At 45.4% G+C, this 26,843-nt stretch overlaps 1 protein-coding gene across 1 annotated transcript in view; it reads right to left on the bottom strand.

Annotated features, from left to right (window-relative positions):
- Nucleotides 1–26,843, bottom strand: part of ANK3 (ankyrin 3) — an 889,892-nt gene that overhangs the window by 86,104 nt on the left and 776,945 nt on the right. Inside the window, 1 exon segment of the mRNA XM_030203110.1 lies at nt 23,489–23,570. Coding sequence (XP_030058970.1) covers nt 23,489–23,570 — 82 coding nt within the window.

A 26,843-nucleotide genomic window follows, 5' to 3' on the forward strand; every position in this document is an offset into this window, starting at 1 on the left:
GTGGACTTCACAAATTGCTCCTAGGTGCATAGCTCCCTTACCTTGGGTGCTGAGCCCCCCAAAATCCCCCAAACCCACTCCCCACAATTGTACAACAGTACCATAGCCCTTATGGGTGAAGGGGGGCACCTACATGTGGGTACAGTGGGTTTCAGGTGGGTTTTGGAGGGCTCACATTTATCACCACAAGTGTAACAGGTAGGGGGGATGGGCCTGGGTCCGCCTGCCTGAAGTCCACTGCAGTACCCACGAAAAACTGCTCCAGGGACCTGCATAGTGCTGCGATGGAGCTGGGTATGACATTTCAGGCTAGCATAGAGGCTGGCACAAAAATGTTTATAATTTTTTTTTTGGGTGGAGGGGGTTGGTGACCACTGGGGGAGTAAGGGGAGGTGATCCCCAATTCCCTCCGGTGGTCATCTGCTCAGTTGGGGCACTTTTTTGAGGCTTGGTCCTAAAAATAAATGGACCAAGTAAAGCCGGCCAAGTGCCCGTCAGAGCCGGCCTTCTTTTTTCCATTATCGGCCAAAGACGGCCATCTGGTAACCACGCCCCCTTGAACTTTCACTGGCTCCGCGACGGAAAGCAGTTGAAGCTGGCCAAAATCGGCTTTCGATTATACCGATTTGGCTGGGTTTAGGAGATGGCCGGCCATCTCCCTATTTGTGTTGGAAGATGGCCGGCCTCATTCGAAAATAAGCAGGATTGTCTGCAAAGCACAAGGACCAGAAAAAAAAGCACATAGAAGGCGTGAACCTTATTTGATCTTTATTTTTGTTTGGATTGTTATTTTTTTCTTTTTAAACAAAAAAGTTACCTTTAACTGTCTCGGCGTGTTATTGTAAGATTCATAAATAGATATAGATATTATGCTAAGGATCAGCACTCTTGGTGGTCTTTACAAAATATTGGACTTGCAATTATTTGCCTTTTCCAAATCTCAGCTCCAAGGTGTCCTTTTACTAAGCTGCAGGAAAAATGGCCATACAGAATCGAGGGTGGTCGTTTTTTTACCACAGCGGCAAGATAACCCTAACTGCATGGCCATGCAGCAGGAAGCACTCACTGCCATCCACTGATGCCTGATTACTGCCAGGTTATGCCATACGTTCTGATTTAGCGTATGGTAAGCCCGTGTTGGGATTGCTGACGCTTTATAAAAGGGCCCCGAAGTGAGTTACAATTGGGTACACAAATTATTTCCCTGCTCAAGTGAGTTTATGATTTAAGTTGTACCTGAGGAAATGGAGGATGAAGTGACAAGCCCAAGATCACAAACACTGTCACTGGGAGAAACAGAATTTGAACCCTAGTTTCCCTTATTCTTAGCCTGTTTCTCTAACCACTAGGCTACTCCCTTTTCCCCTGGTTCCGACATTTTTATATGCTGATAAGTGCTTCAATTCCACAACAACATCGAGACCAAATTATATTTAAAAGCCGAAGTGCAATCAGGCCAGCTTCAAAGATCCTGTATGTGAGCTAGCAGAGAGAAGTGGCAGCCCCATATAAGAACCAGCAGGGAACAGAAACAGAACATCTGTGTGGGTGCTAGCAGAGGAGAAACGCAGTGGGTGCTGGCAGAGAGAGAAGCAGCAGCTGCCTTGCATAGCCTGGTTGCAGAGGTGGCAGTTGCTTGGGCTGTTTTTGCAATTTCTTGGTAGGGAATGATTCAGTGGCCATTAGGCAGTGGCAGAATCATGGGAATTGAGGTCTACCCATACCCTCCTAAGTGAACTGTGTTTGCTGTTCTAAAAATTTTCAGGTTATGGGGGATTATGGAGAATGAACCCATATATTGCTAAGTTGTCATACACAATGGGGGAAGGGGTCATTTTATAACATCCTTTCCACGTGTAATGCATGTTTATAAAACTGCACAGGCCATGAATACAGTCAATAAAAATTGTGCACACAAAGTTTGGCATGCACCCACTACGTGTGCACAATTTAATTGCATACTGAGTTAATTAGCGACAGTAATTGGCTTTTTAACAAGCAATTATTGACACTAATTAGGTTTAATTGAAATGTATGCACTAAAATTTTACATGCAAGTCAAAAAAGGGTGTGTGCAAATGGAAGGGTCGTGGGCGGGTTTGGGGGGGGCATTCCTTTAAGTTACACATGTAGAGAATAAGGGCATCTGCACCTAAACCTACATGCAGTTTATAGAATAGCGCTTTTTCAGCGCCAATTTCTGTGGCGCCATATACAGAATTCACCCCAAAATGTAGATGCAACACAAAATTGTACCTGCTTCTACTAAGTCTGCATGTGGGCATTCCTGGATGTGTAATTTGATTGAAGCTGCAATGTACAGATATGTTCTATAAAATATACATGTGTATGTGCATAGAGTACACCCCATGTATACTTTCTTTGGAGCAAGTGTAGTTTTGTGAGGAAGAATTGGCATACTACTGGGAGTCATTTTAGGACCCTGGTTCCCCCCCCCCCCCCCCCATTCATAATTTAACAATAGTTAGTATATTTTGACATCAGGAAATTCAAAATTACATCAGTCTTAACACACATAAAGAAACATCCACAAAGTGCACAAGAAAGAAGAAATTAAGGGGTCCTTTTACTAAAGCTTAGAGTGCACTAACAAAATTAGTGTATGCAAAATTTGAACAAGTCCCTAGATATATAATGGGTTTTTATCATTTAGCACACACTAATGCCCGGTAGCGCGTGCTAAGCTTTAGTAAAGAGGTCCCTAAGTAATAATGTTTTCATTCAAGTCCCATATGGATGAAATGCAACCAACAAAAGGCATTAACAGTTAAACAAACATCCTTTTTGCAAGGCAGTTCCTCTATTTGCCCATTACACTGTGAACTGGTTGCAGCTCCTGAAAGTGGCAACTGGGATACTGTGTGTGCTTACAGGTGGGCAAAGGAGAGACCCAGCACAGAAGCAGGAGACTGGAGCTAGGGACAGCTCAGTCCCAATACAAGGGTAGGACTAGAGGGCAGTCATCGCTGGAAGAGGGTCTGAGCCTGCACAGATTGAATTTGTGCTGAGAGGAGGAGAAACAGGCACTGAGAATAGCACCACCCTGCAGGATAGGCATGGACAGATGAATTGTACATGTATACATATTTGGTACCCACAAGTTATCTCTGTAAATATACCTGAGAGGAAAAGTGGTATAAGAGTTCCTCTGAGGAATACCACAAGGATTGGCTCTATGTTGAAGTTTATATGCTGTTTGGACTGCTTAATAAAGGTTTGAAGTACTGCCTGTTGCAGAGTTGGAAGAAATAAACAGCTTGAGTTTGCATAAGCGGTGACTACAGTGTATCTTTGAGCATGAGGGTACAAGTGCCTCCCAAATTCCCAGATCGCTATTCTGGATGGACCATAGACCCACTCTCAAGTTCAACTGCAGGCGAAGTGGAATGGATGTGTGAGGTGAGAGTAGCTGTGAATGTGAAACTGAACTGACTGAACTCTGCTTTGTGGCCCAGGGCTGGAGTTAGCGCATGGGTGAGACCTGGGTTACACTTGGAAAACTGCCACGATAAGAATCAAAATCATGGATCCTTCCCAACCCATTAATGACTGTAACAACTATTGCCCTATTGCTAATCATCCTTTTGACACAAAAATTGTCAAATCCTTTGTTCACTCCCACTTGCTCGATTTTCTGGATAAAAAACCCCTCACGCATGTCCTCCATCCTAACCAGATGGAACAGACACTCACAAAATACTGAAACAACCTTATTAGGCATTCTCACTTACATCTACTACCATTTAGATCAATCCAAATCAGTTCTTGATCTATCTTTTGCCTTTGACTTAGTCGACCATACTATCCTCATTCATAGACTTCAATAAATAGATGTGAAAGACACTGCACTCGTGTGGTTCACATCTTACCTTTCTGACCATGTTTACACAGTCCAATTTAATAGTGATATATCCCATCCCTTCACCTTAGCTAGTAGAGTCCCACAAGGGTCTATACTAGCTCTAACGTTCTTCAACATTTTTCTGGCTCCCCTTTTAACTCTTCTCCAATCTTTAGATTTTACAACATTTGATTATGCTGATGACATACAAGTTCTCTGTACTTTAGATTCTTCAGATCCCCTTCAAATCCTAGATATATACAACAAATTGTCATGGACCTGGCTCAAGATTAGCAGACTTGCCTTAACCCCAATAAATTAAAGACTTTCCCCTTCACCAACCTTCTACATAAAACGCTTACACCTATCCTCCTCTGCTCTATCCCAGTTCTGCTGGTTAGCAACACGAGAATTTTAGAAGTTATTGATAACTCATTAAACTTCACTGCTCAGATGTCCTCAGTTGTAAAACTTTCCTTTTTCAAATTCCGTATGATTCACTTTGTGCGTTTCTTGTTGCATGCACCCGCAAAAAATAGCCTTATTCACTTGTTAATTATCAGCCACCTCAACTACTGTAATGCACTGTATAAAGGCACTAAGGCTAGAGATCTTAAACGTCTCCAGCTGATATAAAATACTGCTATTAAATTAATTACAGGCCATAAAAAATATGACCACCTAACTACGCTTCTAAAAGCAGCCCATTGGTTGCCTGTCTAGCATCACATAACTTATAAAATCGTATTTCTCGTTCACAAGATCTGCTGCTCCAGCAAGCCATTATTCCTATCACGGCTTCTGACCATCTACCTTCCATCCAGATTACTTTGCTCCTTCCAACAAAATCGCTTCATTATTCATACCTTTCATGAAATGGTTTTTGACTCCACCAGACATGCCATTTTCTCTTTTCAGGGCCCTGAATTATGGAATGCATTACCCCAACCCCTTAGATAGATCCACATCATCCTTGTTTCAGTACAAGAAGAACCTGAAAACTTTCCTTTATACTTATGCTGACAATTGAGTATGCTTGACAAACACAGACCATTCCTGGTATTTTTCTCCCACCCCCTTGCTTTCCTAGGTCCCTCCTCTTTCCTTCTCTCCCACACTAGGTTGTACGCTGCTCAGAAAATACCCTTTGATAGACAGGATATAAAGTCTTTAAATAAACTTGTAAACTTGGACTGGGGATCTCGGTGACTGGAAATGATTCTACCCATGAACATGTTTGAATTAATTCTGGTCTATAATCTATATTTAAGCACGGTATACATGTTTAGCTGAGAATGGATTTCAGCTTTCTTTCCTTATCATAAAGTTTGCAGTGTAAACCACTTTGACCTGTCTTTCAGAAAAGGTGATACAGCAAATCTCAAATAAATAAGCTGCTGACAAGTTGCCCTCTGTGTGGCCTGAAAACGAACACAAATATGATGGACATCTAAACAAAGTCTTTTCCATTCTAGCAATTAAATGCCAAAATTCTAAGTCAGAGACCTCTCTAGGTGGTTTTAATGGCATATCAACAGATTTATTTATTTATAGCATTTATACCCCGCTCTTTCCCGCTCGATAGCAGGCTCAGTGCGGCTTACAATGTCTAGGTACATAGTAACACAGGGATAGCACATTTTAAGGGTACAAAGTATCACAGAGGTACTACAATGTATGGTTAAAAAGTATCATTAGAATAATACAGTTTTATAGAGAAGGATAAATGAAGAGATGTGGGGGAAGGATTGAGGCATGTTTAATGTTAGTGGTATGGGTTAGAGTCATAACTTAAGTTGGGTTGTTTGGGTAGGCTTGTTTGAAGGGGTATGTTTTCAGCATCTTTTGGAAGTGTAGGTGTTCGTTTGTTGTTCGGATGAATCTTGGTGTGGTGTTCCAAAGTTGGCTGCCTATAACTGAGAAGTTGGATGCATAGTAGGTTTTGTATTTGAGACCTTTGCAATTAGGCAGGTGAAGATTGAGATATGTTCGAGAGGATTTGGACCTGTTCCTGGCTGGAAGGTCGATTAAATTGGTCATGTAATTTGGAGATTCTCCATGGAGGATCTTGTAGATCAGTGTGTGGACTTTGAAGTTTATTCATTCTTTAATGGGGAGCCAGTGGAGTTTTTCACGGAGAGGTGTTGCACTTTCGAACCGAGATTTACCAAAAATGAGTCTGGCTGCCGTGTTTTGGGTGGTTTGGAGTTTTTTTTAGAATGTGGGCTTTGCATCCAATGAAGATACTGTTGCAGTAGTCAGCGTGGGTGACTACTGTTGATTGGACCAGATTGCGGAACGTTTTTTTGGGGAGGAATGGTTTTACTCTTTTCAATACCCACATTATGTTGAACATCTTCTTCATTATGGCTTTTGCATGAGTTTCTAGAGTTAGATGGTTGTCTAACGTTACTCCTAGGATTTTCAAGTTGTCAGATATTGGAATTGTAACATCGGGGGTGATTAGGGTGGTTGGGAGTAGATTGGAGTGTCTTGAAGAGAGGATTAAGCATTGAGTTTTTTCTTTGTTCAGTTTCATTTTGAAGGCATTGGCCCAGGAGGCTAAGATGTTCATTCCAGTAGATACTTTATCAGAGATTTCTGCAAGGTTGGATTGAAAAGGTATGAATATGGTGACATCATCAGCATAAATGAAAGGGTTTAGGCCAGCTTTGGATAGGGACTTAGCCAGAGGGATCATCAGAATGTTGAAAAGGATCAGGGATAGAGGCGATCCTTGAGGGACTCCGCATTGTGAGGTCCACGCAGATGATATTGATGCGGTTGATTTGACTTGGTATGTTCTGGTAGTGATGAAACTTTTTATCCACTTAATGACGTTTCCGCCTATCCCTAGTTTGTCCAGAAGTTTAAGATCCCATTGCTCCAACAAAAATAACAGGGTTAGACGTAGCCCCAGCCAAATTCATAGGATCTAAATCCACAGGAAGAGATACATATGTAGCCCCTATATTTTTATCTTCTGTCCCTATTAAGTTCCATGATCTTCCCAATCTCCACAGACTCATCTATGCAATTGGAAGGACGTGAACCTCCTATCACTCCAACCCAGCACAGGTTTGATTGGTTACCGGATAAAGAAGTGGTGTGCGAGGTACCAGAATCAGGGAAACTTCTTCTATTCCCAATGATCTCAATTCATCAGGTCCATTGATTGAACTGAGAAGATATCTCAGTCTCCAGTGCTACCCGAGGAACCACAAAAAAATAAAAAATAAAAAAGAGTCCATGGGGTCTTGAATATTTCCAATGAGGCTCAGAGATTTCCTTAACATAACGTAACATTTTTATATAGTGTATCAACCAATGGCTGAAAATGGTTTACAAAGCAAGAGTTAGTATTAGCAAGCATTTTACAAAGAAGTTTAAAAAACAATAACCTAACAGGAAAAATATTTCTGAAATAACCAAAATTTCATCTTTTTACAAAATTTCAAATGAACTTGCTCCAACCTAAGATCTGTTGGCAAAGAATTCCAAGATACAGTTGCTTCTTTCAAGAAGAGTTGAGCTTCAAAGAAGATGGTGAAGGAACTAAGAACCTATTCGTATGGATTAGCCTGGTTGTGTCCCCATTTCAATACCAACGTAAACCCAGTAAATGTGAGAAACGTCACACACTCTTCCACTGCTCCGTTGAGCTCACTGGGGCTCCAAAGCCACACCAAAAGGGTGTTCTCTTTTGGGCACACCCCTTCGGGTGTGTGCTCATGGCAGTGTACCAAAGAGTACACCAGATTTTAAATGCTCCCAGTAGACACTTGTGACATCATTGCAAGTACATGCTCACAGCCTTGAACCCTGGTGAGTTATATCTTCCCTGGTGCACCTCTTTTAGTTCATCTTGAGCCTCCAGATCACCCTCCACCAATCTGACAGATTACACCAGATTTTATATGATGCAGTTGACACTTGTGATGTCACTTTCAGCATATTGGATGTCCATGTCTTGGCACCCTGGTGAGTTAGGTCTTCCCTGGAGCACATCTTAGCTCATTTTCAGGCCTCCAGATCACTCTCCAGCCGGGATCTTGTTTTATATAGGAACCTATATATCATCTCTATAAATAAAAAATAACCCTAGGCAGAGAACTATGAATTACACTGAGGGGCATAATCGAAAGGGGCGCCCAGGTTTTCCTGAGGACGTCCTCGTAGGACGTCCCAGTGAAGGGGGGGGGGGGGGAACCCATATTATCAAAACAAGATGGGCGTCCATCTTTCGTTTCGATAATATGGTCGGGGACGCCCAAATCTTGACATTTAGGTCGTCCCTAGAGATGGTCGTCCTTAGACTTGGTCGTTTCTGATTTTCGGCGATAATGGAAACTAAGAACGCCCATCTCAAAAACGACCAAATGCAAGCCCTTTGGTCGTGGAAGAAGCCAGCATTCGTAGTGCACTGGTCTCCCTGACATGCCAGGACACCAACTGGGCACCCTAGGGGGCACTGCAGTGGACTTCAGAAAAAGCTCCCAGGTACATAGCTCTCTTACCTTGTGTGCTGAGCCCCCCAAAACTGTACACCACTACCATAGCCCTTATGGGTAAAGGGGGGCACCTAGATGTGGGTACAGTGGGTTTCTGGTGGATTTTGAAGGACTCACATTTACCACAACAAGTGTAACAGGTAGGGGGGAAATGGGCTTGGGTCCGCCTGCCTGAAGTGCACTGTACCCACTAAAATTGCTCCAGGGACCTGCATAGTCATGGAGCTGGGTATGATATTTGCGGCTGGCAAAAAATATTTAAAACTTTTTTGAGGGTGGGAGGTGGTTAGTGACCACTGGGGGAGTAAGGGGAGGTCATCCTTGATTCCCTCTGGTGGTCATCTGGTCAGTTCGGGCACCTTTTTGTGGCTTGGTCGTAAGAAAAAAAGGACCAGGTAAAGTCATCCAAGTGTTCGTCAGGGACGCCCTTTTTTTTCCCATTATGGGTCGAGGACGCCCATGTGTTAGGCACGCCCAAGTCCCGCCTTCGCTACACCTCTGACATGTCCCTGGGAACTTTGGTTGTCCCCACAACGGAAAGCAGTTGGGGACACCCAAAATCGGCTTTCCATTACACCGATTTGGGCGACCTTGTGAGAAGGACGCCCATCTTGCGATTTGTGTCGAAAGATGGGCGTCCATTTCTTTCAAAAATAAGCCTGTGTAAAAAAGAAATCCTCAATAAATTGCAAGAATGAATGGGACTCATCTGTAAAGCAGAATTTAACATACAGCTCAGATATAAGCTGTTCTTCAAAAGCTTTCTGTTTCAAATTATCAGTCCAATATAAAATTTTAGAATTTTTTTTTATGCATTTGAAATGAACTCACAACAGACACCACATTGCAGACACACAAATGTTTTGAAAAATATATATCCTCCTTCAAATGACTTCAAAATATCCAAATTGCCACCAACAATGTGGTGCTTATCAGAACATTACTTTGTTCACAAACAGCCTTCAGCACATAAGCATTGCCATACTGGGACAGACCAAAGGTCCATCAAGCCCAGTATCCTGTTTCCAACAGTGGCCAATCCAGGTCACAAGTTCCCAAAACAGCCAAACAGATTTTATGTTGCTTATCCCAGAATATGCAGTGGATTTTCCCATGTCCACCTTAATAATGGCTTATGGACTTTTCTTTTAGGAAATTATCCAAACTTTTAAGAAACCCTGCTAAGCTAACTGCTTTTACCACATTCTCTGGCAATGAATTCCAGAATTTAATTACTCACTGAGTGAAGAAATATTTTCTCTGATTCGTTTTAAATTTACTACTTAGTAGCTTCTTTGCATGCCTCCTAGTTCTAGTATTTTTAGAAAGAGTAAACAAGCGATTCACATCTACCTGTTCCAGTTCACTCAAAGGGGATGATCAGAAGCAAACACAGTTGCTAGAGGCTGCTAGCGCCATACTAGCACCTGCATTTGCCCCATGATCAGAGCCCCAGAGTGCTCGCGGGCTCTGTACGCAACTAGCATGCAAATGCATGCAAAACAGGGCTCTTAGCAAAAGTAGCATGCAAATGCATATGAAACCTATTCCTCCCCAATGATCAGAAACCAGCATGCCAAACATTGGCTTGCTGGCCGAAGCAAACCCTACACCAGCTTGGGGTTGGTGTTAGGGTTTGCAGACCATTGGGGAGGAATGGTAAGCCCTGTCCAGTATGCATTTGCATGCTAGCAGGCCCCCCATTCCCCCCAATACAGGGTAAGGCCATAGATGACAAGCAAATGGAGGAGTCTACTGTGGCCCCAATCTTTCAGAAAAAAAAAAAAAAAGATAATGGCATTGAGGATCGGTACAAGGAGTTTGGGCCTTATAGACTAAAGATTTCCTAAAAACAACAGATACTCCCCTTTTCCGCGCACTGGAGGAGGCAAAAAGGACTTCTCCCACCCAGCTCCTAGCGAGTTTATGGTGATCCGAGTCAATGAGCAAGGTCTCCTGCAGACATGCAATATCGACTCCTTGCCTATTTAGAGCTCCATACTGACTCTCTTTACTAGTGATGTAATGCCACCAATATTCCATGTGAGAATCCTACATGATCGGGAAGTTATGGAAGGTGTCAGGGATTAGGGGTGAATCAGCAGAGAAAAATAGCGCTTCCACCTGAGGGGCACCCAGCCCTCAGCCCCCTAAATGCAGATCCTTTGGGGCCATGATATAAATCTATACAGTGTGGACAGTGTACCCAACAGATACAAGAAACAATGAGTCAACACCTCAAAGCATACCACTTTCCTCCTCCCATCCCCCCTCCCTCCACTATCCCCACCAAACATATCCGAACATATATCCACCAACCAACTCCCCCATCCCCCTCCTTCCCACACTTAGAACCCAAAAAATCATCCACCAAAAAATTATGAAAGTCCGGGAGATCCACTTAGTGTGCAAGGGGCCTGCGCCCGACCCACTCCAAACTAAGTAAAATTGGTAGTAGACTCCCATTAGGTAAACAAACCTATAGATAAAATCCCATAAGAGAGCTATGCTGGCTAGTAACTGGATCCATGTGATTTTAATATCAAATTGACATAGTTCCCTCTTACAAGGACATCCACTCCATTCAGGTGGTCTCCTCTCTAGTGGTCAAGAGCCAACAGACCCGCTCTTGCACCGCCAAAAAATGTCATGAGGTCCACTGACCATGAGTATTAATTTTTGTTATTGCTGGTTAGAGAAGCATGAATCTTATGCTTTTGGTTTTTTATTTTTTTATGCATAGCTGTGCAAAGGGGTGTAAATTGCTTCTGATGCTCTTGCAAGGTCCGAGAATAATCCTGAAAAATTTTCACAGATGCACCCTCATATTGAAGATTACCATGGAACCTCACTATAATGTACCCCGCAATAATGCAAATATACATATAACACGATCATGTCTTGGCTGTTTTTTTTTTTTACATACAGCTCTTCTGCCTGCCCCCCACCCCCAAGCCTACATGAAAAACTTTTTGGGCAATGTCTAGCTACACTGGGGGGGGGAGGGGGGCACCACAACCATGACCCTACTATAATGCAACCCCACATTTAATGCAATGGTATTTTATGGACCCCAATCATCAAATTATATCAATCTGAGATCGAGAAAATGTGACAGAAAGATACAGAACTATTCCCCATCGTTTTGAGTGCCACAGGCTTGATCAAAAAGAACTTCCAAGAGCGCCTGGATAAGCTGCCTATTCTGAGGAGCCCAGGAGAAGGGGCAGGAAAGTTTGTAAGGAGAAAGGCTGGGGAGGTAAACCTTATCTAGAAATGCCAGGAAACTACAGGTCCCAGAGGCAAAGATTGCCCTCCCCTCTTAGGAAGAGTAGTCTTTCCCCTCCCTCTGAGAAGCAAGAAGACTACAGTTCCCAGCAGTCCCAAGATAGAGCACCTGACCCGGCCAAGAGGAGTGCCCAGCACTACAATTCCCAGGCTCCTGGAGGGGGGGGGGGGTGATTGGATGGGGAGGTTTAATCAGGGAGATATGATGCAGCCGGGGGAGACACAGGAGGAAGAACACATGGACTAGCAACTCTTAGAGGGAAGGCAGAGGATTCTTCAGGAGGCAACTGTGAATCAGGAACCTATGGATGTCTCAGCTCTGCCTAAGGTGAAAGGGGAACAATTGAAAGGGCTCATAGCAGCCTTGCTCTCTAGCTTGGTGAAGGGGGGGGGGGGGAGATTCTGGGGAGAGAGAAAAGAACCAGTTAGAAGGCTCAACCCTGACCCATGTGGGAGGATACTGGGAGTTGGTGCTAGTATAGATTTGGGAGGGGGTTCCTTCAACCTCTGCTAATACACAGGAGGAGAGGTGAAGAAATAGAGGGTTGGAGCTGAAAGTAGTAGAGCTGTTCTATATACAAACAAACTCTGGTTGAATCTGAAAGCAACAGAACTGCTCCATATGTAAATGAACTCAAGGTAAAGAAGGAAGCAATGCAATTGTTTTATATACAAATGAACTCTGGTTGAAGTTGAAAGCAACAGAACTGCTCTGTACTGCTATACATCCACAGACTCTGATTAGTGTTGGAGCAGTGGAACTGAGGGCGCACATGTGAGTGCGGGGTTGTTATGAACGTCGGGTTTTGTTACGAACATTGCTTGAAGGGAGAGGAATGAGCTGACATTCGTAGGTTTTATGTTTCCCAACCTACTAGAGACTGAAATCTTCCTAAGGACTATATGGACTGATAGGTGGGCAGGAGGAAACCCCTTGGATAAAAGATACTATATTAAGTTTGGAGGTGGAAGCTGCTCTAGGCAGGAGCCTATGTGAATGTGGAGGTGGGGGTCTGGACTTAAACAGAGAACCCTGCCTAGTGGATGGTGAACTTTACAGGGTAAAGACCGTTGCTTAGGGGTTAACCAATGAAAGGGGCATCCAGGCAAAGTGCAGTGAAGCTGTATTAAGACACCTTCCAGGCCTGGCTGCCTCTCTCTTCCCGGCAGGAGGACGGAGACCTGACTACACTATACATGTTACATCTTATGAATTTCAGAAAGAAGCTCTCTTTGGCACAGTGTAAGTACTACGGCGAGTGTTAGTAGTAAATTTGAGAGACTGAGATAATACTCCACATGTCCTGTCATGGTATGCGCAAAACTAATCCACCTTGGAGAAACTGCCCTGGGTAGCAACATTTTCAAAGAAAAGCTTCATGATTTGAAAATCAACTTCCTGGTTTTACAAACCCACATCTGTAAGTGCCACTGATTAACTAGTGAGGCGATTTTAATCTGGTTTCATTTTGGAGGCAGAAATAAAGACGGGGGAATTAAAGAGAATATATGACAGCCAATTCTGCATTTTTAAATGTTTATTCAACGTCCTTGTCCCTACTTTTTTTTGGTATTCATAATTTGGACATTTTATTTTGGAAAATGGCTGCACATTTTGGACATACATTCGACCAGGAAACCCCAACATTTTTCCTGTTCAGAAATGGATGGGAGATGAACGCTCTGAGTAGGACATTCCAATTCTGACTTGGACATTCTTTCGATAATGCCACTCCATGGCTCTCCTTCTCTAGTCCTTCCCCAAAGGCAAGGACAGAAAGTCAGGTTTTGAGGCCAGCTCTGAAGAATAGACAGGTCTCCAGCCTTAGGTATAATGGCATTGAATTCCAAAGGATAAGGGCTAAGAAGACCGATGGATTGGTTCAAAATGAGCTGTAAGTGAAGTGGAATGGGCAGAAGATTAACCTGTGAACATCTGAGCATATAACGGTATGCAGAGAATGAGAAGGGAATGTGTTTTAGATTTAGCTCATGTCTTTTTCAGAAACAGCTCAAAGAGAATTACTTTCAGGAACAATAGGTATTTCTCCATCCCCAGAGGGCTTACAATCTAATATGGTACTTGAGGCAATGGAGAATGAAATGACTGGCCTAAGGTCACAAGGAGAAGCAGTGGGATCTAAAACTTGACTTCTCTGGTTCTCAGCCTACTTCTCTAATCATTAGGCTACTCCTCCAAACAAATGCCCAGGGAATAGAACAGAAGATCGATGGGTGAGAATTGCGATTTTAAAGTACACATGATGCATCAGTGGCAAGGTAAAATTATGTATCATACCTGATAATTTTCTTTCCATTAATCATAGCTGATCAATCCATAGACTGGTGGGTTGTGTCCATCTACCAGCAGGTGGAGATACAGAGCAAAGCTTTTGCCTCCCTATATGTGGTCATGTGCTGCCGGAAACTCCTCAGTATGTCGATATCAAAGCTCCATCCGCAGGACTCAGCACTTAGAGAATTACACCCACAAAGGGACACTCTGCCTAGCTCACCACCGCCGAAACGGGGGAGGGGAATTAACCCAGCTCATCCCCACACAAGTGGGGGAGGGGAATCTGTCCAGCTCATCCCCGCGGAGCGGGGGAGGGACACCACCCTGCCGATGCGGGGGGATCTGGCTTATCCTGCAACCGCAACCGCGGGAGGAGCTGACTGACCCTAACACCGCCGAAGCGGGAGGGGTACAAAGCTGCCCTACAGCCGCACGAAGCGGGAGGGAGCGCCGGCAGAATTTATGTCTCAATCCAGCCCCGAAAACGGAGGGGAGAGGAATGCAGCAGCTCACTGTAACACAAACTCGTCTCAACTCTTGAAGAATCCAATTGAAAAAACTTGAACACGAAGTCCTCCTGAACAGGAACTGAAGACTAAACTTGAATCTGAAATGCAACCAGAATATAAACAGTACAGATATCTGGGAGGGGCTATGGATTGATCAGCTATGATTAATGGAAAGAAAATTATCAGGTATGATACAGTGGTGGAAATAAGTATTTGATCCCTTGCTGATTTTGTAAGTTTGCCCACTGACAAAGACATGAGCAGCCCATAATTGAAGGGTAGGTTACTGGTAACAGTGAGAGATAGCACATCACAAATTAAATCCGGAAAATCACATTGTGGAAAGTATATGAATTTATTTGCATTCTGCAGAGGGAAATAAGTATTTGATCCCCCACCAACCAGTAAGAGATCTGGCCCCTACAGACCAGGTAGATGCTCCAAATCAACTCGTTACCTGCATGACAGACAGCTGTCGGCAATGGTCACCTGTATGAAAGACACCTGTCCACAGACTCAGTGAATCAGTCAGACTCTAACCTCTACAAAATGGCCAAGAGCAAGGAGCTGTCTAAGGATGTCAGGGACAAGATCATACACCTGCACAAGGCTGGAATGGGCTACAAAACCATCAGTAAGACGCTGGGCGAGAAGGAGACAACTGTTGGTGCCATAGTAAGAAAATGGAAGAAGTACAAAATGACTGTCAATCGACAAAGATCTGGGGCTCCACGCAAAATCTCACCTCGTGGGGTATCCTTGATCATGAGGAAGGTTAGAAATCAGCCTACAACTACAAGGGGGGAACTTGTCAATGATCTCAAGGCAGCTGGGACCACTGTCACCACGAAAACCATTGGTAACACATTACGACATAACGGATTGCAATCCTGCAGTGCCCGCAAGGTCCCCCTGCTCCGGAAGGCACATGTGACGGCCCGTCTGAAGTTTGCCAGTGAACACCTGGATGATGCCGAGAGTGATTGGGAGAAGGTGCTGTGGTCAGATGAGACAAAAATTGAGCTCTTTGGCATGAACTCAACTCGCCGTGTTTGGAGGAAGAGAAATGCTGCCTATGACCCAAAGAACACCGTCCCCACTGTCAAGCATGGAGGTGGAAATGTTATGTTTTGGGGGTGTTTCTCTGCTAAGGGCACAGGACTACTTCACCGCATCAATGGGAGAATGGATGGGGCCATGTACCGTACAATTCTGAGTGACAACCTCCTTCCCTCCGCCAGGACCTTAAAAATGGGTCGTGGCTGGGTCTTCCAGCACGACAATGACCCAAAACATACAGCCAAGGCAACAAAGGAGTGGCTCAGGAAGAAGCACATTAGGGTCATGGAGTGGCCTAGCCAGTCACCAGACCTTAATCCCATTGAAAACTTATGGAGGGAGCTGAAGCTGCGAGTTGCCAAGCGACAGCCCAGAACTCTTAATGATTTAGAGATGATCTGCAAAGAGGAGTGGACCAAAATTCCTCCTGACATGTGTGCAAACCTCATCATCAACTACAGAAGACGTCTGACCGCTGTGCTTGCCAACAAGGGTTTTGCCACCAAGTATTAGGTCTTGTTTGCCAGAGGGATTAAATACTTATTTCCCTCTGCAGAATGCAAATAAATTCATATACTTTCCACAATGTGATTTTCCGGATTTAATTTGTGATGTGCTATCTCTCACTGTTACCAATAACCTACCCTTCAATTATGGGCTGCTCATGTCTTTGTCAGTGGGCAAACTTACAAAATCAGCAAGGGATCAAATACTTATTTCCACCACTGTACATAATTTTACCTTCCATATCATCATGCTGATCAATCCATAGACTGGTGGGATGTACCGAAGCAGTACTCACCCAGGGCGGGACATTGAAATCCCTGACCGCAACACTGAAGCTCCAAACCGGGCCTCCGCCCGAGCAGCCACAGTCAAGCGGTAATGTCTAGAGAAGGTATGGGCCGATGCCCAAGTTGCCGCCTTGCAAATCTCTTCCAAGGAGACGGACCCGGCCTCTGCCATCGAGGCCGCCTGAGCTCTAGTGGAGTGAGCCTTCAGCTGGATAGGCGGCACCTTCCCCGCGGCCACATAAGCCGCTGCAATGGCTTCCTTGACCCATCTTGCCACTGTAGGCTTACCAGCCTGCAGACCCTTACGAGGACCTGCAAACAGGACAAACAGAAGATCCGATTTCCGGAAATCATTGGTCACTTCCAAGTATCTGATGATGACTCGTCTCACATCCAGATATTTGAGAGCGGAGTATTCCTCTGGGTAGTCCTCCCTACGAAAGGAAGGGAGACAGAGCTGCTGATTCACATGGAAGCGAGAAACAATCTTGGGCAGGAAGGAAGGCACTGTGCGAATAGTCACTCCTGCCTCAGTGAACTGCAGAAAAGGCTCTCGACATGAGAGTGCCTGGAGCTCGGAAACTCTTCTGGCTGAAGTGATAGCCACCAAAAAGACTGCTTTCAACGTCAGGTCTTTCAGAGATGCCCTCGACAAGGGTTCAAAAGGCGGCTTCTGCAAGGCTCTTAGCACCAGGTTGAGATTCCACGCAGGCACCACTGAGTGCAGAGGAGGGCGCAGGTGATTAACTCCCTTGAGAAAACGTACCACATCTGGCTGCGAAGCCAGGGAAGCACCCTTCTGGCGGCCCCTGAAGCAAGCCAAAGCCGCCACCTGGACTTTAAGGGAACTGAGCGACAGGCCCTTCTCCAGACCTTCTTGCAGGAACGCCGGCACTGAAGAAATTGGAGCAGTGAAGGGAGAAAGTGAGTCTGCTTCACACCACGCTGCAAAGGTACGCCAAACCCTGGCGTAAGCAGTAGAAGTAGAGCGCTTCCTCGCTCTCAGCATAGTGGCGATGACCTTGTCTGAGAAGCCCTTCTTCCTCAGACGCTGCCGCTCAATAGCCAGGCCGTAAGACCAAAGGGGGAGGGATCCTCCATCACCACGGGACCCTGATGTAACAGGCCCTGCTCCACTGGCAGCCGCAGAGGGTCGTCCACTGATAGCCGTATCAAGTCCGCATACCAGGGACGTCTGGGCCAGTCCGGACCCACCAGGACTATTCGGCCCGGATGCTTTGCCACCCGGTCTAGTACCCTGCCCAACATGGGCCAGGGCGGGAACACATAGAGAAGCTCCTGTGTCGGCCACTGTTGGAGAAGAGCATCTACTCCCAGAGATCGAGGGTCCCGTCCTCTGCTGAAAAAGCGCGGCACTTGGCAATTGGCCGATGACGCCATCAGATCTAGGCTCGGCTGGCCCCAGCGCTTCGTGATGTCCAAGAACGCCTGAGCCGATAACTGCCACTCTCCGGGATCCAAGGTATGGCGACTGAGAAAGTCCGCCTTGACATTCATGACTCCGGCAATGTGGGCCGCTGACAGCTGTTCCAGGTTCGCTTCCGCCCACTGGCATAGATTCATGGCTTCCTTGGCTAGAGGGGCGCTCTCGGTACCTCCCTGGCAGTTGACATAGGCCACAGCCGTGGCATTGTCCGACAGGACCCGTACTGGCTTCAACGCCAGTACCGGGAGGAACTCCAAAAGCGCCAACCGAATGGCTCTGAGTTCCAGGAGGTTGATAGACCACTTTGCCTCTGCAGGAGACCAGAGCCCCTGCGCTGTCCTTCCCAAGCAGTGGGCTCCCCAGCCCATCAAAGAGGCGTCCGTCGTGACGACAATCCACTCCGGGGTCACAAGAGGCATTCCTGCAGACAACTTGTCTGTCTTCAGCCACCAGCTCAGCGCCTTGCGCACTGCTGGGTCCAAGGGAAGGCGCACAGCATAATCCTCCGACACCGGAGTCCAGCGCTGCAGCAGAGAGAGTTGTAGTGGTCTCATATGAGCCCTGGCCCAGGGCACTACTTCCATCGTGGCCATCATAGAGCCCAACAGCTGCACATAGTCCCAAGCCCGAAGAGGAGAGGCTACTAGAACTGGTCCACCTAAGCTTGAAGTTTGACAATCCGATTGTCCGGCAGGAACACTCTGCCCACTTGGGTGTCGAAACGAACTCCCAGATACTCCAGGGACTGAGTCGGGCGCAGCTGGCTTTTCTCCCAGTTGATGATCCACCCCAGGGAGCTCAAAAGAGCAATCACCCGGTCCACAGCTTTGCCGCACTCTGCATAAGAGGGGGCTCGGATCAACCAGTCGTCCAGATAAGGATGGACTTGTACTCCTTCCTTTCGCAGGAAGGCTGCGATGACCACCATTACTTTGGAGAAGGTCCGCGGAGCAGTAGCCAACCCGAACGGGAGGGCTCTGAACTGGAAGTGTCGGCCCAGGACTGCAAAACGCAGAAAGCGTTGATGAGGAGGCCAGATGGGAATATGCAAGTACGCTTCCTTGATGTCCAAGGATGCCAGGAACTCCCCTGCCTTCACTGCCGCTATAACAGAGCGGAGAGTCTCCATGCGAAAGTGCCGAACTTTCAAGGCCCAATTGACCCCTTTGAGGTCGAGGATAGGCCGTACAGAACCTCCTTTCTTTGGTACCACAAAGTAAATGGAGTAACATCCCTTGCCAAGCTGATTTTCTGGCACCGGAACGACCGCAACACAGGCGGATCAGATTGTCCAAGGTCTGCTGCACTGCCACAGCTTTGACCGGAGACTTGCAGGGAGAGAGTACAAACCCGTCTCTTAAGGATCGGCAGAACTCTAGCTTGTAGCCGTCTCTGATGACTTCCAGCACCCAAGCGTCTGAAGTTACCCTGGTCCACTCGCCCAGAAACGAGGACAGGCGTCGTCCAATCTGCACTGGGCCATGGACCAGGACCCCGTCATTGGGTACGAGACCCTGGGGGAGGACCGGAGGGCGCACCTCCGGGACGGCGGTCTCTGCGAAAGGAATGCTGCTTGGGGGAGAAGTTCCTCTTGAAGGAAGAGGGGGCAGAGGAGCCCGACTTGCCCGGGCGGTACCGACGGGCTTCCTGAAACCGTCCTCTGGAGATACCGGGGCGAGCACTGGCCCGAGCCCTGACCTCTGGTAACCTCTTGCCCTTAGACGTGCCGAGATTGGTCACAATTTTGTCCAGCTCGACCCCAAAGAGCAGCTTGCCTTTAAAAGGCAACTTAGCCAGGCGGGACTTAGAGGCGTGGTCCGCAGACCAATGTTTCAGCCAAAGCCACCGCCGCGCAGAGACTGTCTGAGCCATACCTTTAGCCGAGGCTCTCAAGACATCATACAGTAAGTCTGCCAAATAAGCCAAGCCCGATTCCAGGGCCGGCCAATCAGCCCTCAAGGAAGGATCCGAGGGGGAAGCCCGCTGCACAATCGTCAGGCACGCCCTGGCCACATAGGAGCCACAAACTGAGGCCTGCAAACTTAAAGCAGCCACCTCGAAGGACGACCTTAAGGCCGCCTCCAATCTTCTGTCTTGGGCATCCTTTAGGGCCGTGCCACCTTCCACCGGCAACGCCGTTTTCTTAGTCACTGCAGTGATTAAAGAATCCACGGTAGGCCAAAGAAAGGCCTCCCGTTCACTTTCAGGCAAAGGATAGAGGCGGGACATAGCCCTAGCCACTTTGAGGCTCGCTTCCGGGACATCCCATTGAGCCGCAATTAAGGTGTGCATGGCATCATGCACGTGGAAGGTTCTAGGCGGGCGCTTCGTCCCCAGCATAATGGCGGAGCCAACAGGGGCTGAGGGAGAGATGTCCTCCGGAGAGGAAATCTTCAAAATGCTCATGGCCTGCACTAACAGGTTGGGCAAATCCTCTGAGCGAAAGATCCGCGCTGCAGAGGGGTCATCCGCTCCATCCGAGCGGGAATCCGTCTCCTCCAAGGAATCCGCAAAGGACCGTTGGGAGAACTCAGATACGCTGCCCTCATCTACATCAGAGGAGACAAAGTCCTCTAAGGCCTGGGAATCCACCCGAGGGCGTTTACTTCCGGGGGCCTCAACTCCTTTATCGGACAAGGGAGAAGGGGCAGCGTTCTGCATAAGGAAGGCCTGATGCAGCAGCAAAATAAACTCGGGGGAGAAACCCCCCAGACTGTGCACTTCAGCAGCCTGGGCCACAGCCCTAGATGCACCCTCAACCGGCGCTCGCAAGAGCGGGGGAGAAACATGCTGTGCATCCAAGATGGCGTCCGGCGTGACACTCCGCGAAGGAGCCGCGCGGGAAGAACAGCGCTTAACTTTAGCCGCTTTTTTTGCCGTCGCCCAAATCAAGGGCGGCCATGGCATTAACTTCTCCCAGCTCCAGGGCTGCCCAAGAAGAAGCCGTCCGAGTAGCGTGGCCGGCGAGCAGCGGGGGATGGGCGTTTATGGCGGGAAAAACCGCCGCACCGGAGGAAGACCCGGGACACTGACCGGCCTCCGAACTGACACCCAACAAGGGCGAATCAGACTTTAAGACCCCCGCATCCCCGCTAGAAGCGCACACGCGGTCCGGGGAGCGATTCTTCGCGCCCTCGCCCTCCGACGCCATAGGCCACATGGAGATCGATCGGGGAACCCCCTGCCCGCTATAAAAAGGTAAAAATTACCTGCTTCTCGCTCCGAGCTGTAACGACCTGGTGTCCCAGTGAGTAGCTGCAATAAACGTTTAAATAAACGTCGAAATAAACGCCCTTAAGGACGTTCAAAAATTTTTTTTTTTTTTTTAACGGAGCCAGCGGGAGGGGGGAGAAAAGGAGGGACCTGGCGCCACCAGGTTTGCACTTGCTCAAGAAGAGCCCTCAACCCCAGGTACTCAACAAAACCTAAAAATTAGGCTTGGAGACCTAGCCAGAGCTGCTGCTGTGTGTGACCACCACCTGCTGAGATAGAGAACATACTGAGGAGTTTCCGGCAGCACATGACCACATATAGGGAGGCAAAAGCTTTGCTCTCTATCTCCACCTGCTGGTAGATGGACACAACCCACCAGTCTATGGATTGATCAGCATGATGATATGGAACCAGTGTTGCTCCTTGAGCAAAGGAATGACAAGATTGTAGCTTTTAAAGTTGTACGCTAACTTAACAGTGGTATTTGGAATCAACTGGATATGCTGTATCTGGGATAATTTAAGGCTTAACAATGTGGAATTAATAACCAGATTCAAAATCAGTGCATGTACTGAGGTCTTAAGATCATTAGTGTTGACACAGGAACAAACTGAAAAAAGTCAAAAGGCACAGAAGAAGGACCTTAGTGAGGCAGAGATATGTAACTGAAATGTCCAGTGATGGTCAGTGAAAACTCCCAGGACACTGTTCAATGTCTCAATCATGCCTGTAAATTCATTTTGGTACTTGGGTTTTACAGATCCTAAATGTTCCTTTGATCTTCAGGTCTCTACTGTTGTCAAGAAAGGGTTCAATTGGTTACTACTACTACTACTACTACTATTTAACATTTCTAGAGCGCTACAAAGTGTACGCAGCGCTGTACAAACACAGAAGAAAGACAGTCCCTGCTCAAAGAGCTTACAATCTAATAGACAAAAAGTAAAGCATTTAAATTTAAAATATTTAAGCAGTCAAGCACAAGAGAACAGTCACAGAAGGACAGAAGATGTTGAAGGGTGGTCAGTGTGATTAGGTGTAACTCTGGTTGGAGTAGTGGGAGAAGGTGATAGAAGAATAGAAATGGGTGAGGTAAAGTAATGAGTGGGTTGATAGGGAGGTTATATAAGACATTTCACTCTAGGGGTGGGTGGGTAGAGGGGTAGGGTGGGTAGGATTAAGTCTAAAGCAGGAGAAGGTATTCTCTGCAGCCTATCTGTGAGATGGAAAATGCTCTCTGAAGCTGCTGCTATAAGTTGTTAGTTTTCTCTCCCTGAAAGAGATCCAAGCCACACCCACGAAGTTCAAACTGTCAGTGGGGAGGGTGAGGGGAGGAAATGGCAGTGCTTGATGAAAAAGAGAGCTCAGTTTGATAGGAGATATACTATAGGATGTCATTCTGAGGCCAGGCTAAGTCTAAAGCAGGAGAAGGTATTCTCTGCAGCCTATCTGTGAGATGGAAAATGCTCTCTGAAGCTGCTGCTATAAGTTGTTAGTTTTCTCTCCCTGAAAGAGATCCAAGCCACACCCACGAAGTTCAAACTGGCAGTGGGGAGGGTGAGGGGAGGAAATGGCAGTGCTTGATGAAAAAGAGAGCTCAGTTTGATAGGAGATATACTATAGGATGTCATTCTGAGGCCAGGCTAAGTCTAAAGCAGGAGAAGGTATTCTCTGCAGCCTATCTGTGAGATGGAAAATGCTCTCTGAAGCTGCTGCTATAAGTTGTTAGTTTTCTCTCCCTGAAAGAGATCCAAGCCACACCCACGAAGTTCAAACTGTCAGTGGGGAGGGTGAGGGGAGGAAATGGCAGTGCTTGATGAAAAAGAGAGCTCAGTTTGATAGGAGATATACTATAGGATGTCATTCTGAGGCCAGGCTAAGTCTAAAGCAGGAGAAGGTATTCTCTGCAGCCTATCTGTGAGATGGAAAATGCTCTCTGAAGCTGCTGCTATAAGTTGTTAGTTTTCTCTCCTCTGGTCCATTAGTCATTTCCTTGATTTCACATCTCTTCATATCCTTATTCAGTGAATCTTTGAGAGTAATAGGGGGTTCCCGGGATACAAGTAGCATGAAATAATGATAGTGGGGGCACTCAGGCTGCCTTTCAGCCAACACTCTGTAAGCCATCTGTATACAGAATCAAGCCAGTGGTTTAACGGGGTAAGAGCGGAGGAATAGTAGCTGCACTAACATACAAGTGGTTTGCTGTTGTCCACGTTCTCCTTCAACCTGTACAAACCCCTGGCTAAAGAAATGTATACTGCAGAAACCTGTGCACACCTTTAGCTGGGCAGGAGGAGGCAAATTTCAGCTAAGGTATTTTGGCTGAGTAAAATATACTGAAATTTGGCCCATAATGGGTCATCCGTTGGCTCTCACAGCATGAAAAAATGACTTAGTTTTCATTTTTGCTTCACATTTTTTTGTACAAAGTTAAAAGCCAAGCTTTTGTAGAAAAGTTTACTCTTCTTTTAAAATGCTTAATATGTTACAATGTTAGTGAACTCACTCATTGCAGGCTCAGTCAGATAGCTGTAGCGCTTACGTAAAGCAAGAGACACAAAGTTCTGACGTCGTTCTAGTTTCTCTGCCTGAAAAAAAAAAAAGATTACCTTTAAATTTATAGAAGTGACAGAATGTCTACATTAATCATTACGTTGCTAAGGTTAATTATGCATTTTAACAATAGATTAAACCTTATTAAAATGGAGAGATATTCATGTTATACATAAGACCTCATCTAGATGAAGGGTTTAAAATGTGTCTTTTAAACGTGGAAATTACAAAGTAAGGCTGATTAATTCAAAGTACACAAACAAGACCATTCTTAGCAGAGTAATAGAGTCTCATATTGTACTATGAAAATATTGATTTTTACAGTGACACAAATAGGCAAGTTGGGGGAAAAATACAGGAACTACTTTTTTTTTTTAATTTACCCTAGGGCTTCTTTGTTTGTGTGTGAGACATTCTTCAAGCTCTACAAGGGTCTTGACTATGATATACCTAATTGGCTAATGGATTCTTTACAACCTGGGTATCAAAATGACCATGTTTCTCTTACCATCAACATTTAACAGAGGTAAACTACATGCACTACAGATAACACAGAACACCAAATCATCATCCAAGGCAGATGCTGCCAAGCCCGTGATTTTAAGGCACATAGACCACAGTGTACGTTCATCATGAGTGAGTACATTCAGGACAAAAAATAGAAAAGCATGCACAAATTCTACTGTTCACCAAAGGCAGAGGGGCAGAATAAATAGCAGATAACTTGTCAGGTCATAAGCATTAGATGCTATTGCAAATATATTATTTAGTTTAGTATTAATCTGGTGAAGCATCTCCACCCAATCAGAAAGCAGTTAGAGGACTTAAGTAGAACCAGGGTTATAGTTAATGGCATTCTCTGTCACTTTGTCAAGGAAAGCCTTCGGGATGTGCATTTTCCCTGAAATTCTATAAATGGTGCTAAAAATTGCGTGCATAAAATTGGGCACACACCCAATTTGTGTGCGCAGTGTAATTGAATAACAAACCAATTAGTGCCGATAATTGGGTGCAAATTGGCCTTAATTGAAATTTATCTGTTCATTTTTAGTCACGTGGATCCGTGCATAAATCCAAAAAGTGGACACGGTCATGGGTGTTCCTAGAATTTATGTGCGCTCTTATAGAATAAGGGAGATCCATGCCTAATTTAGACACAAGGATTTATGGTGTTTACTTACTGTAAATTCTCATATCTAAACTTAGGCACCGATCCTAGCGCCAAGCATATTCTATAAACGGCGCCTAAGTTTCAGTGCCATTTACTGAATAGTGATTAGTGCGTTATTTTTTGGCACTATTTGTAGAATTTGGGTCTGTTATGTTCACTACACTTCAGGCCTAACAATGTGCAAAAACACGTATGGGCTTGCAGCTACTATGAAATAACAAGTATGCTCATTTCTTGAGAAAAAGCTAACCCCCCTGTTTACTAAACCACACAAGTGGCTGCTGCGTGGCAATGCCAACACAGCCCATTCAAAGTGAATGGACTGTGTCCGCATTAGCACACCACCAGCTGCTAGCACGGCTTAGTAAACCGGGGGGTGGGGGAGGTAAGAGTGCAAAATGATTTGGACAGTGAAAGTAAAGCAAAGGCCTATAATGTAAATACCTTAACTTTCTGTCACATACCAAAAAAATATTTGTATGTGTTTACCATATATATTTTTTTTCTCCCATTTTTCCCCAATGCATTATTGGATAAATACATGATAAATCTAATGTCAGGTGCTTTATACTTCTTGGGGTAAATTCTCAAAAGGTTCCAACTTTAGTCACTGGGATGATGTACACTAAGGGCGAATTCTATAATGGCAGTTCCACATGGAATAAGAAAATCAGTCCACAGTTTTGTGCCTAATCATAGGCACGAGTACTTATGCCATTGTGGTGTAAGTACTCGGGCCTAACTGTTTGCAGTCAGGTGCGTAACCACTAGTATTTTATAACCTCTACATATTAACTCCTAGCTATGCCCCTGACCTGGCCATGCTCCTCCCATGGTCATGCCCCCTAGAGGTTGTGCGCTATAGAAATTGTGCGCACAGCTTCTAGAACAGTGACTAAGGGAAGTTGCACGCAGAGCTGCCAACTGGGGCAAACTAAAGACAATAAATACCAATTTCCGCCAATAATTGGCTGTTAACGCCAATTAACAGGGAATTATTAAACTAATTTATGTGAGCAACCTACTGTATCCTATTCTATAAATTGCATATGTAACACAGAGTGCTAAGTGTAAAGTTGGGCATCCAATTTTATAGAATAAGGGACCTTGTTCTCAAATAAAGGACAATTTTGGTGATGTACATTAGTGTCTTCACCTTGGGCACTTGTTATTGGAATTTTGTACTTAGGCACACGGCTATGGAATGCATTACCCAAAATCTTAAAATTAACTCAGAACCATCTAAATTTCAGAAAACTACTGAAGACCACCCTGTTCAAAAAAGGTTACCCTCCAGACCCAACCTAACTTACTTCTTTGTTATTGCAAAAGTCATGGACCTTACTATCTTTATTTCTCTTATTATCTTTGTTGTTTTTTACGATACCTATACAATTTATTCTCCATTACATTGTCTAATTGTATTTTCTGAATTGTAACCTGCCCCATGGTTTTGTGTAAGCCACATTGAGCCTACAACTAGTGGGGAAATGTGGGGTATAAATGTGTTAAATAAATAAATAAATTAATTAATTAAAAAAAAAAAAAAAAAAAAGAATTTTCAAAGCCACTGGTGAGCAAATAGGCCTACTGAAAATTGTTGCCCAGTTAGAAGTACAAACCAGTTTCCACAGATTATGCATATTTAACAATCTAGAGGAGAGGCTTTCTGGATTTGGGTGGGGGAGGGGCATGGAGGGCAGGGTAACTACCAAGCACAGAATTAATTTTCAAATATACAAAATACAGATATACACAGTAGTAGAACCACCTGAAGGGCAATTCTATAACTTGGCGCCAAGTGCGCATGTATGTTATAAAATAATAGACATGTACTCATGTCGAAGGTGCCACTGACTGGTAGTTACACAGGTGAGTGCTAGGCACTATTTTTAGCTGCCTTGAGAGAAAGAGAGACAATTCACCTGATGCTCTAAAGTCTTTGCAGCAAAGTCCTCCACCATGTGAAGTCCTTTATCTCCCCAGCTCCGGATACGTTTATTTTCTAACCCTGGTTTAAAGTTTCCATTACCTCTAATGGGTAGCAATCTACTAATATGTGCATCAAAGGACCAGAGCCTTGCCATCTTCCCCCATATCATCCGCAACGGCTTCACCAACATACTTCTACGAACAT

This window comes from Microcaecilia unicolor, chromosome 5 (genome assembly GCF_901765095.1).
Source record: "Microcaecilia unicolor chromosome 5, aMicUni1.1, whole genome shotgun sequence".
NCBI lineage: Eukaryota > Metazoa > Chordata > Amphibia > Gymnophiona > Siphonopidae > Microcaecilia > Microcaecilia unicolor.